This window comes from Aethalodelphis obliquidens, unplaced genomic scaffold, assembly GCF_003676395.1.
Source record: "Aethalodelphis obliquidens isolate GAN/ISIS:26980383/991018 unplaced genomic scaffold, ASM367639v1 scaffold22, whole genome shotgun sequence".
NCBI classification, from domain to species: Eukaryota; Metazoa; Chordata; class Mammalia; order Artiodactyla; family Delphinidae; genus Aethalodelphis; species Aethalodelphis obliquidens.
This window is the reverse complement of record NW_020837966.1, coordinates 21,533,658-21,546,615: the sequence shown is the minus strand read 5'-3', so window position 1 is coordinate 21,546,615 and position 12,958 is coordinate 21,533,658. Positions and strand designations below refer to the sequence as shown.

The window sequence follows — 12,958 nt, the reverse complement described above, 5'->3', positions numbered from 1 at the left end:
GGGAAGACAGACATGCCTATTGAAAGCAAGAGGCTAAATATAGACAAACTGGAGTAACTGTTGAAGGCTTCAAATGAGAAAGGATACTTGCATCTGGGTTTGAATGACATAGGTCTGGATTGATGAGGATAGAAGGATATGTAGAGCTTATCCTTGCCCGGGGAGGGGAAGCAGCTTGCTAATACTTACTGAGCACCTAATACATTCCAAGAATTTTGCGTTTATTTTCTCACATAACCTCTCAGCATGTTTCTAACGCAGGTCATATTATCTGCATTTTTCAGAAGAATCTGCATATCAAAGAGTCTGAGAAAATTGTGCAAAACCACAGAGCTTGTTTTAGTAGCAGAGACTCTAACGGAAATCTACCTTCAGATTCTTTGCTGAAGAAGCCACTAAGACATTTTAATCTAGGCTGTTAAAAAGCTTTTTTAAAACGTTTGAGAATATTATAACTGCATTGATAACTGCATTGAAGTGGCGTGATTTGTTCAGATATTCAGAATATTGTCATTTTATGTGATCTTTTTATTTCCAAATTGGCAAGTAGACGTTTCTAAGTGAAAAGACCAAGCACATCCTTGTATAACTAATCATTAGAATTCCTCTGTGACACACCCAATGATGGCTAGTTTCTGAAATATAACATTCTTAGATAGTCTTGAAAATAGTTCTCTATATTCGGTAACGTTTTATGTATGAATGCTGGCTTTTTCTATGGCCCTGTTAAAATCAAACTGACTTTTAAAATATGGTTTTCATGCAGATTTTCTGAATTATCTCAAACCTCTGGTATACTTGGAGATCTTAGTTTCAAAGAGAAGGAAAATGATTTGTAGTATTGCCACATAAATTTTTTACGTGTGGTTTTAATGATAAAGCTAGCTTTTTTAAGGTACATGAAGTATAAGAAGAAAAAATTTTCAGAAGGTAAGATTTATAGTACTGTTCAGCTTACATTAAACTGTTCATGTTTTAAAATTTAGTATTACAGGTTAAATTAATATCCATAATCAACTGGGAAGAGTTTTTTTTTTCTTTTTCTTAGATTTAATATACTGGAAGAGCAAAACTGTCAATATCAGAAACATTATTCTTAATTTTTGTTGTTTGATTTAATAATCCAGCATTAACTTTTTCCCAAATACATAAGGGGCTTTTTTATTTGATATAGTCAGGACCAGTAGTTGGACTCTTAATTGAAAAGCTCCTTAATAAATTAAAATAGGTAATCATTTAAAGAAAAGTTACCTTTTATTATAACAATTTTATTTTTGCTTAAAACATGAAACTATATATGTCTTCTGCTTTTTGATTTTGTTTTTTAATGCAGTGCCAAGCACTCTTCGTTGATGGAAGGTAGGAATTCGTTGTGTTATTTGTAGAAAACACACCTATTATGAATCTCCTGTGATTTCCAGCTATTGTTTTTCTTTGAATTTGAGTGATAATTTAAAAAATATTTCTTAAGTAATCTGGGTACAGAAATAGTCTAAAGATTTTTATTTTTTTATTTATAAACTTTTATGGTATTTTGCATCATGTACTCTATTTTAGCATCAATCTTGGGGAAGGGGTGAATTGCTTTCGATGAGTTTTTCAGAAGTTTAAAATTTTTTTTATAAACAACAGTTCCCTTTTTTTCACACACTTATTCCCTCAACTTTTTAAGTATTTCACTAGTAATTTAATTTCATGTAAAAAGGGTGATTCAGTTCTGTTAATAAATACAGGCAGTTCAACTGATGGAAGCAGAAGGGCTTGCTAGAGAGCAGCTACTAGGCACAAGCATTCTGTGTGCTCTTAACAGTGGACGGTATCTTTTCTAGAGGGGACAAATCATACTGCTTGAGTTGAAGCCATTTGTACTGGATAGGTGCTTTTTGAGGTCTGTGGAAGGCAAAAAGGAGATGGAGGTGAACTGAGCCCTCAGCCTTAGTCTTATGAGACAGACTAATCTAAAACTCAGTTATCATGTAGTCCAGAATTATCGGAGAATTCTTCCTTCACAAAGCATGAACATTTTTACCTAGACCTTGAAATATAGATGCTTAACATAAGTTGAAAGGAGAATGATGGGGCATAAGTAAAGTTTTAGAAGCCGAAATACTCCAGATGACAAACCGAGCTCTTTTGTGGCAATACCTGGAACATAGGTACATATCTCACACACATATACATATATATGTACATATACTAATACATACGTGTCAAGTGAATGACTGAATGTTAGGACAAGAAAATGGACTTCGTCATCTAGGCAATGAGAAATTCATGTAAAATTTTGAGCAGGTATTGAAAACTGGATATGTGTTTTATGAAGAAAACTGAACTCAACTCTCTGGGCACAAGACAGATGGATTGGATGGGAGGGGAGAGATCGCAGGTGGGGAGACCAGCCCAAAGGTTGGATGGACTTATCCCATAGTATAAAGATGAAAAGAGCTGGACTTGAAATCAGTTGAACTGGCTCCACCTCTCACTGCATCACCTTCGTCAAAGTCTGTAATTGCTTTGAGCCACAGCTTTTTTGGAAAATGGAAAAAGAATACCTTTAAATAGAGCTTTTGTGAAAATTAAATGAGATAAATTCCAGGAAATTCTATGACACAGCCTAGCAAATTCCTTCATCCATTAATTCCTTCATATATGGAATTAGTCAGTTTTGATAGAGCATATTCTTATGACGTTGGGGATGCAGAGTTTTGATAGACAAGCATACTGGAGCCGTATGCTTAATACATGCCAGGTAAATTTGCATCATAACATTTTCCAGTAAAATTAAAACGGTGGTAGTGAGAAATTAGAAATGGGACGAAAGAGGCTGAACTTTGCAAAACAATTAACATGATAAAATGGAATGGATTAAACAAAAGTAGGAATGAGGAGAGACAAATGGGAGGTGGGAGTTTTAGAAAGTAACAACACAATGATGGAAGTTGTAGGGTTTTGTAGGGACTTCTCTAAGCGTAGGAAAATGAAATGTTGAATATGAGATGAATAGCCAAAATGTGTCTGGAAGGCATGCAGAAAATGCATGTTTTGAATCAAAATTTTGATGAGCACATCTTTGGTATAGACACAATGGTAAAAGCTTCAGGCATGGTGAGATCTATGAGAGGATGTAAAGAAAAATGATAGCTATTATTTTTTGAACACACTGTTTTAAGTAAATGATGTAGACTGTCTTATTTCTTTCTCACAACAATAGAGATAATTGCTATTATTATCCTCAATTTACAGATGATGAAACTGTGGATCAACAAGTGAAGTAATCTACCACAGGTCAAACACTTAAGTTTCAGGAAAGGGATTTGTAGGTGGGTTTATCTGACTCCAGAGGACCGAGACTTAAATTCAATCCAAGTTAAAAAGTGGAAAGAAACAGAGAGATGGTCGTGGGGGGAAGGAGGATTTGTTTAAGAAAAGTGGAGCATGGGAGTTATTGGAAGATATATTTTGCTTTTTAGATGAAGTGATCTTTGCATGTTTGAAATCATAGATGAGATGAGAGAGACTGAAGTAAGGAGAGTTGTAAAACCAGAGTCTCAGAAGGAATAAGGGAACCTTGCACTTCTATAATTCTATTTATTTTTCAAAGGGCTTGCAGATCTACGATGCTAGAGAGCCTCTCTCAAAAAACTCTGTGAGGTTCAGAGGGCAGGTGTTGTCCCCAGTTTACAAATAAAAATCTGGGAAGCACAGATGATCAAGGGGTAACTCCCCAGTCTTGCAGGTCTGGATTATGGTGGAGCAAAGACAGGATCCCTGGTGGGCCCACTCCTGTTTTCTTTCCCTAAATCTCACTGGTAGAAAGTTAAGAAATCTGCAACCCAGTCACAGAGGATTCACCTTCGGTGGGGGACCCACCATGGAGATTCCAAGGAAAATGATATGATGGATGCAAATGTATGTTGATGACCCACACAATGCCAACAGATATGTAATACCCTAGAGATACAAAGATGAAAATGACAGCGTTCTAATCTTGGTGGACCCCCAGGATAGGAGAACAAAATGGAAAATAGAAAAATATAGAAAATACAGAATTGGGAGCTTCCCTGGTGGCACAGTGGTTAAGAATCTGCCTGCCAATGAAGGGGACACGGGTTCGATCCCTGGTCTGGGAAGATCCCATATGCCGCGGAGCCCCTGCGCCACAACTACTGAGCCTGCGCTCTAGAGCCTGCGAGCCACAACTACTGAGCTGGCACACCACAACTACTGAAGCCCGCGCGCCTAGAGCCCATGCTCTGCAACAAGAGAAGCCACCGCAGTGAGAAGCCCGCGCACTGTGGCGCCCGCGCACTGTGGCGAAGAGTAGCCCCTGTTTGCTGCAACTAGAGAAAGCCTGCGCGCAGCAACGAAGACCCAACACAGCCTAAATAAATAAATAAATAAACAGAATTGAAAGGATGGAGGTAATTTCAAGAGTTTCAAGAAAGGGATGTGGATGAAGCTGGTTTTGAAGATGAATAAAAGTGCAACGTCAGTGAAGGAGTGGGAGAGCACAGTTGCGTGATTTTTGACAAGCGTTTTGTGCTTGGGAAATCCAAATAGTTTGTTATTGTTTCAGTGTATGTGGCTGAGAGTTGGGGTTGCTGGAGCAGTGGGGTGATGAGAAGCAGGGAAGGAGCTGAATTATGATATATTTGTGGGGAAAGGTCTTGTAAAGTATTCCTAGGTGCTTAGAGTTCACCCATTGTACCAGTATTTCAACTGTGTATAAAAAGCAAAGACAGTTCCTGAAGATGTTAAGATCTTATTAAGTGCTTCCCTGTTCCCTACGGAGGCTTAGAAAATACTGAATATGTAAGTCTGCTTGGAAACTTACAACACAAACCTGTTGTAAAACCTGGAAAAAGGCTGGGCTTTTAAGTATGAAATCTATTTGCAGTAGACATTTTTGGTATTCCCCAAATGTATTAAATCCCCTCTGCCCACCTCTGATTCATGTGCAGTGGGGGGTGGGCAGTTCCATGAAAGTTCACAGTGAGAGCTCTGATGGGTAGGGGAAAATGACTGCCCCCAGGGAAAACCCTTCACTGGTAAGGTTGGGAGCCTGTATTCAAATACCCCTGACTCCCGTCTTTCAAGGTGATGGTTCTAGAAGGCATTCTGTACACTTATCAGAGGTTCATGCAGAATCAATCCCTTATTGACTGCAGTAGCAGCTTCAGTAATGTAACCAGCTGGTGGCTTTTCTCCCATCCCTCTTTTATTCACCCCACTCCTTCCCTCCTACTTTCCGAGATCATCTTCCATATATACCACAGGTCACTCAAGTCCTTTCTTGGCTCTGCTTTTGGGGAAGGAAAACTAAGATACTATTGAACTTGTTGAGCAAGCCATTGTTTTTACATAAGGAACTATTTTTGTTTTCCTAGGACACACCTATAGCCTGCGATGGTAGAATTTTCCCTTAGAAACTTTACTGTTTCTTTTTTGGCTGCGTTGGGTCTTCGTTGCTGTGCACGGGCTTTCTGTAGTTGCAGCCAGCGGGGGCTACTCTTCGTTGCGGTGCGCGGGCTTCTCATTGCGGTGGCTTCTCTAGTTGAAGAGCACGGGCTCTAGGTGCATGGGCTTAGTTGTTCCATGGCACATGGGGTCTTCCCAGACCAGGACTTGAACCCATGTCCCCTGCATTAGCAAGCAGATTCTTCTTTTTTTTTTAAACATCTTTATTGGAGTATAATTGCTTTACAATGGTGTGTTAGTTTCTGCTGTAAAACAAAGTGAATCAGCTATACATATACATGCCATATCTCCTCCCTCTTGCGTCTCCCTCCCACCCTCCCTATCCCACCCCTCTAGGGGAGATCAACCTGAAAGTGTGAAGTGTTTGAGCAGCCCATAGAAAACCTAGCCCAATAAATAAAATTAACAGACAGGTGTCAAGGTAGAGTATTTTATACACCAGGAATGGTCCATGTGAATATTCATAGGAAAAGCAGTCAAAGTAAGGAGTGTATTTCTCTCCTGGCTCTGCATACCTCCGTTTGATGTCTTGGGAGATACTGTCTCCAGGGTGTGACCAGAACTTGGGATATCTTAGAGCAGCACAGCATAGGTGGTGACCAGAAAGGCAATCAAGGTGAGCCACTTGTGGCCTGTAGGTGGGGTGGAGGAAGAGGAAAGAAAGTAAAAAAATATGGAGAGCTGGATTTTATCTTTGTTTTTTAATTCGGATTTCCCCAGTTGTATATGTACTTATTTGTGTGTGTGTGTGTTTGTGTGTGTGTGTAGTTAGTTCTCTATAATGCTATCATGTATAGTTTGTGTATCCACACTGTGGTCGAGATCCCTCACAGTGCCCTTTTATAACCACACCCATATCCCTGCCCCAACTTCCCTAAACACTGACAACCACTAATGCATCCTTTGTTTCTGAAATTCTGTAATTTTAAAAATATTATATAAATGGAGTCGTACAGCATGTAACCTTTCAGGATTGCTTTTTTCACTTAGCATTATTCTCTGAAGATTCATCCAAGTGTGGGGTGTGTCAATAGTCCATTGCTTTTTATTGCTGAGTAGTATTCCAGGAAATGTGTGCACTACTGTTTGTTTAACCGTTCATCCATTGAAGGACATCTGGGTTGTCCCCAGTTCAGGGCTGTCATGGATAAAGCTGTACAAACTTTTCTGTACAGGTTTTCTTGTGAAAATATGTTTTTGTTTCCCTGGGATAAATGCCCAAGAGTGCGATGGCTGGATCATATGGCAATTGTGTGTTTAGTTTTTGAAGAAACTATCAAACTGCTTCCAGAGTGGCTGTGAAATGCTGTACAGTCATACAGCCACCAACAATGTATGAGCGATTCTGTTTCTCCACACCCTTTATGGGGTTTAGTGTTGTCGCTGTAGGTCTGATAGGTGTTGCTAACCATCCTGATAGGTGTGCCGTGATACCTCATTGCAGTTTTTAATTTCTATTTCCCTGATGGCTAATGATGTTGAACATTTTTCATGTCCTTATTTGCCATCTCTATATCTTCTTCAGTGAAATGCCTGTTCATTGTTTTGCCCATTTTCTAAATGGATAGTTTCGTGTTTTACTATTGAGTTTTAAGAGGACTTATTCTGGATACTATTCCTTTACTGGATAAGAGATTTGAAAATATTTTCTCCTGTTGCCTGTCTTTTCATCCTTTTCCCATGCACTTTCACAAGGCAAAAGTTTTAAATTTTGTAAGGTCCAGTTTATTACTGTCAAGCGTAAAACCTTTTTGCTTAACCCTAGATCCCAAAGATGTGCTCCTATATTTTTCTCTAAAAGGTCTTTATTTCTATATTTTTATGTCTTACATTTACATTCAAATCCATTTTGAATTTTCATATATGAGTGAGGTTGAGGGCAAGGTTCATTCTTTTCCCTATGGTTGTCCAGTTGCTCCTGCACCGTTTATTGAAAGGCTGTCCTTCTTCCATTGAATTGCTTTTGCACATATGTCAAAAATCAGCTCAGCATATTTGTGTGCATCTGTTTCTGGATTCTCTGTTTTATTACATTCTTCTATGTGTCTGTCCCTCTGCCGTTCCCACACTGTCTCGCTCATTGTAGCTACATAATAAGTCTTAATACTAGGTAGAGTGGTTCTTTCCACTTTATTCTTCTTAGTCAAGATTGTCTTAGTTATTCTAGGGCCTGTGCTTTTTCTGTGTAAGTTTTAGTACAAGCCTGCCTACATCTACAAAAAATATAAAAGTAAAACAACCAAAAACCTTGCTGGAATTTTGACAGGAATTACATTAAATCTATCTATCAATTTGGGGACAGTTGAAACTATGCTGAATCTTCCAAGCCATGAACACAGTAGGTGTCTTCACTTTATTTAGACTGATTCCTTTTTATCAGTATCTTGTAACTTGCAGCATATAGATCCTTTGTATGTTTTATTATCTGTATACCTAAGTACTGTATTTTCTTTGAAATGATTGTAAGCAATTTTGTGTCTTTAATTTTGGTTTCTGCAGGTTTATTGTTACTCTCTAGAAATTGTATCCTGTGACCTATTTAACTCACTTTGTAGTGGGAATTTTTTGGTTTGCTTTTTGTTTTTGTAGATGCCTTCCTATTTTCTATTTAGACAATCGTATCATCTGCAAATAGGAGTCATTTTATTTCTTCCTTTAGAAACTGTATGCTTCTTATTTTTTATTCTTTTATTATTGCAGCGGTCAGAACTTCTAGTATGATGTTGGCTGCAAGTGGCTAGAATGAACATCCTTGTCGTATTCCTGATGTTGGCAGAAAACATTGTCTTTCACCATCAAATATGATGCTAGTTGTAGTTCTTTGTAGATGCTCTTTATGAAGTTGGTCTCTTCTTAAAATCTGGCTAATTAGCTCACAAAATGTGAATAATGTGTCACATTTTGCAAGAATTAGGAGACAGGAAGAAAAATCTGAGAGGTTTCTACCAAATAATTTCTGGAATGACTTCTTATTTATTTTGACTCCTAAACAGGGCTTGTTCTGATACAGTTCTTGTCAAGATTGGACCATATGCAGCCTTGACTTGGGTTTAGGTTGCATATATAATCTGCCAGGATATTTCAGTAATCTGAGACTTTTTGGATATTTTTACTACTTTGATCTCTATAGTCCCTAGGGTTAAAAAAAAAAAAAAAGCCAGGAAAACACTTCAGGCCACTACAGTTATTTTTGTTTGCTCTTCCTAATGCATGTTCTCCATGAACTGGCCACATCAGGTATCCAAAAATAATGTTCTTTGCCCTTATATACTGTAGAGATAGTATCACTGCAAATGTCCAGAGCAATGGACAAACCTGTGACAGTGTTAGTGTTTAGGCAAAAGAGGTTTTCACCTATGGAGGAGAAGAGACATTGTTAGTTTCCGTAGAACCTTTTTTTTATCCTTTTTGGTGTATTCTAGGTAAAATCAGTGATGAATATGTTTTATGATGTGAAGTTATATAACAGAAGAAAACAAGGAATTGGACAGAAAATCAGTAATTATGATGCATACTTGGTTGTCAAAATATAATGATTTGAAATTATTTTTCCATGTATGGGCTACATTCTGATATGATGTACTCCTCCACTTAGTCTTTGGGAAACATTTGGATGGTACAATTTTGCAGTTCCAGCTCAGTTACACTTCAAAAGCCTTAATGTTTTGATAATGCTGCATTTGGTTATAGATTTAAGATGATATAATGCTATGTTATATCACTTTTGTAGGGTAACTTCTGAATAAAATAAGTCCATAAACACTATTTTTTCTCCTTTTATAGTCACACATATGTGAGTTTTGCTGAATTGCTTTATTCCATGCTTAAAAGCTAGCAATTTAATACTGTTTTTCAGTAACAATAAAATGAAACACATAGGCCTTTTAATTTCCCATTGATGTATTGATTTATGGTGCTCAGAAAATTCATACATGTCTACAGTTGGTAGTTTTATCAAGTTGAAGAAGATTATTTTGGTTTTTGCATTTTTCAAAGTTGAAATTTTTCAAGTTGTGTTTTAAAATACATACACTGCCTTACTTTTCATAGTCACCACATAGGCAATTTATATCAACCCTTAAAAGCTATGAAATGAGTATATTCTTTCACAAATTGACAGTGTAATTGTTCTCATACAGAAGGTGACACCACAGCATATATTAACTATGGAATGCACAGTACTTTTTTTTTTACGGTACGCGGGCCTCTCACTGTTGTGGCCTCTCCTGTTGCGGAGCACAGGCTCCGGACGTGCAGGCTCAGCGGCCATGGCTCACGGGCCCAGCTGCTCCGCGGCATGTGGGACCTTCCCGGACCGGGGCACGAACCCGTATCCCCTGCATCGGCAGGCGGACTCTCAACCACTGCGCCACCAGGGAAGCCCAGTACTTTTTTTTTTAAATCATAGTTTAGAGAAACAAATGTTTCTTCTTTTTTCCCCGTAGGCTTAAGCTTTGTTCAAAATGAAGCCCATAGAATTTTCTCCATGTTATAATTTAAGCTGGAGAATATGAATTGGAATTTGCTGTCCTGGATTATTATTGAAAGAAATTAAATGGTTTTTAAAAATAACCACTGGTGATCAAAATAATATTTGCCTTAATTGCTTTATTAAATACTTGAAAAAAATTATTTGACCAATAATAAAAACGGTTTGTATTTTTTTACAGCTACAGATAAAAAGGAATATGTGGGTTTAATTTACAGGATTAGTGGGTACGTATTTTTGTTTATATTGCTGCATTTCTAGAAGCCTTAATAAAGAAATCAAAATCCTACTTTTCCTTCTCAAAGTAAATGTTAAATGTTTTCCTCCTGAGGTTCCTGAGACGGGATTTTTTATTATCCTAAAAAAGAGGAATGTCTCTGTGTGAACATTTTAAATTTATGGTCCTTTCTGAAATTCTGTTTTGTTTTGTTTTCAAATCAGATCTGGAAAATTTTAAAACCAAAATGAGAAGTACAGTGTCAGTGCGTGAAGGACAGGGAGTTGTCCTGCTCTGTGGCCTCCCGCCACACTCTGGAGGTAACAAGTGCTCTGTTTTTGCTTTTATGTTTATTAAACAAGTTTTGGGGCGAGGCCCACAGCATATGTACTGTTATTGCTTCCATAAATTACCCTGAGAGACTTGATAATCCAAGCATTGGATTCTGTCAGTTGAGTTGCAATATAAGAAACTCTATAAAAAACAGTCTATCCAGAGGAGATTATAAACATAATTTACTCATTTCAACAAGGAAGGTTCTAAAGGCAAGCAAGATCAAGTTAATTTCAATTACCTAATGATGCTGAACAATGCTTCATCCTTACACTATTATCATTCATTATTTAGTTGTAGACCATGACGTACATTGGTGTCTTTGTGGTTTCTCTCTTTCTCTGTCTCTCTCTCCTGCCTTATGCATACACGCTTACACATGCTTATTGATATATGCTGTTGCACCTCTTAATATATGTGTAATATATATATTGAAAATGAAATATGTGTGTGTATTCACATCATTTTATTGGGGTGTTGGAATTGCACATTTTATGCTATATTGCTATAAATTGAAATATTGCTGGAAATTCACAAGGTTAACAAAATAGCTACCATGAGTGACAATGAACTTCTGCACATATGAAAATAATTTAATCAGTACCGCTCCCCAGGAAGAGCCTGAAATACTGGTTGGATTTTCCTCTCACGCTCACTATTACAAACTTGGTCACTTGCAGGAACAAAGAAGGCATTATTAATGTATGAATCATTGTTGTCAGAGAAGCAAACACATTCTGTTATGAGAGGATGAGAATTCCTGAGAGATAAATAGGTTAGAGAGAAGCTTTCTGACCAGAGATGAAACTGAGAAGTCTTCTTCCCATTATAATAACGCTTATTCAGATGTCAGTATGCTGGACTTTCTTTGTTCTGTGACATCCAAACCAAAGTCCTTTTTGCCCAGTGGCTCGGCAGTTTTAATCACAAAATCCTCAGCCCAATGAAACAGACATTTCCCGTCTTCAGTGTTTGATCATTTGAAATGTCTGAGCCAGCTGCAGACTGCAGATTTGGGCCTTGATTAGCTGCCGTGCCTGCCCTCGCGTTGGTGAGTATGGGTTTAAATTGGGCTCCCCAGTCTACTTCGGGAGTGTCTATTTTGCTGAAATCATGAAGTTTCAGAGGACCTGTGACTTTGAGGGGAAGCATGGACTCTCTTGATGAGCAGTAAAAGTAACTGAGCTCAGACTGGCTTGAAGAAAATAGGGAGTTTATACTGGCTCGTATAACTGGGTTGAGCATGTGCTTTCTACTAGAGCTGTGTGGTTGACACAGCGATGTACCACCCAGAATGACTCGCTGCCTCACCGTGGGCAGCGGGGTCAGCCAATGGCCTCCAGCTCTCAGCTTCTTCCTGATCTCCTTGGCTGCAGGAGCCACTTGCCCAGGGTCTTGCCCTTCCAGGGACTGCCTGCATCTGGTGACCGAACAAGGAGAGGATATAAGGGGTCAGCCCCTTCTGCCCAACACTGGACAGTTCTAGTGGGGAGGGCTCAATCCAGAGCTTCCTTCCAGCATGACCAAGGCTTTTTGGGCCACGACAGTTTGACTTCTTTCTCATCTCAAATCCTGCTTCTGCCTCCTTGCTTTCACGGGTTTTGAGCTTTGGTCAAAATCTTTATCCCAGACTCTAATATTTGCTCCCTGAGAACCCAATCTACTGGACCCAATGGTTTAACCAATTTCATAAGCGGCTGGTCTTTCTTGCTGTTTCCTGGCTCTGCTTCCCTCCGTGTTGATTCCATTGTCATGTAGACTCCCTGTGGTAGCACAGGTGGCTCCTGGCACCTCCAGGCCTTCTGGTCCTTAGTGCTAAGGATCCTAATGGACCAGACAGCCTGTGCTCAGTGGCTCCTGATTTTCATTGGATCAGCCTTGCTCATGAGATTTTCCCCTCCAGCAGAGAACCAGACTCAGCTCCATCTACTGGCAAGCACTGAGATGAGAAAGGCGTAGTTTCCAAAAGAAAAGAAGGGTTTTTTGTTGTTTTGTTTTTTCGTTGTTTTTTTTTTTTTTTTTTTTTACGATACGCGGGCCTCTCACTGTTGTGGCCTCTCCTGTTGCGGAGTACAGGCTCAGCGGCCATGGCTCACGGGCCCAGCCGCTCTGCGGCATGTGGGATCTTCCCGGACCGGGGCACGAACCCGCATCCCCTGCATCAGCAGGCGGACTCTCAACCACTGCGCCACCAGGGAAGCCCAAGAAGGGTTTTATTATGAGAAAAAAAAGGGAGTGATGTTTTAGGTAGACACTAATAATGGTTAGAAGTACACCTAGTAAGCAAGTATCAAAATAACTAAAGTTTATTTTTTAAAAGCAACATAAAATAGTAGCTGGGCGGTCTTGTGTATGATGTGTGTTGGAACTGTTGACCCAAATTAAAAGTCTAAGTGATCTTCTTTAAACATTTTTATGATTAGATGTACTTGCTGATAACA

General features: G+C 38.9%; 1 protein-coding gene across 5 annotated transcripts in view; it reads left to right on the top strand.

Moving 5' to 3' along the window:
- CNTN3 (contactin 3) overlaps positions 1-12,958 on the top strand; it is a 323,859-nt gene that overhangs the window by 163,782 nt on the left and 147,119 nt on the right. For all 5 annotated transcript variants that reach the window (XR_003435889.1, XM_027121412.1, XM_027121413.1 and 2 more), the window contains exon 5: positions 10,409-10,504. Coding sequence is in view for 4 of the 5 variants with exons in the window: in XM_027121412.1 (XP_026977213.1) it covers positions 10,409-10,504 (96 nt within the window). In the remaining variant the exon portion in view is untranslated. The remainder of the gene's footprint in view (positions 1-10,408; positions 10,505-12,958) is intronic.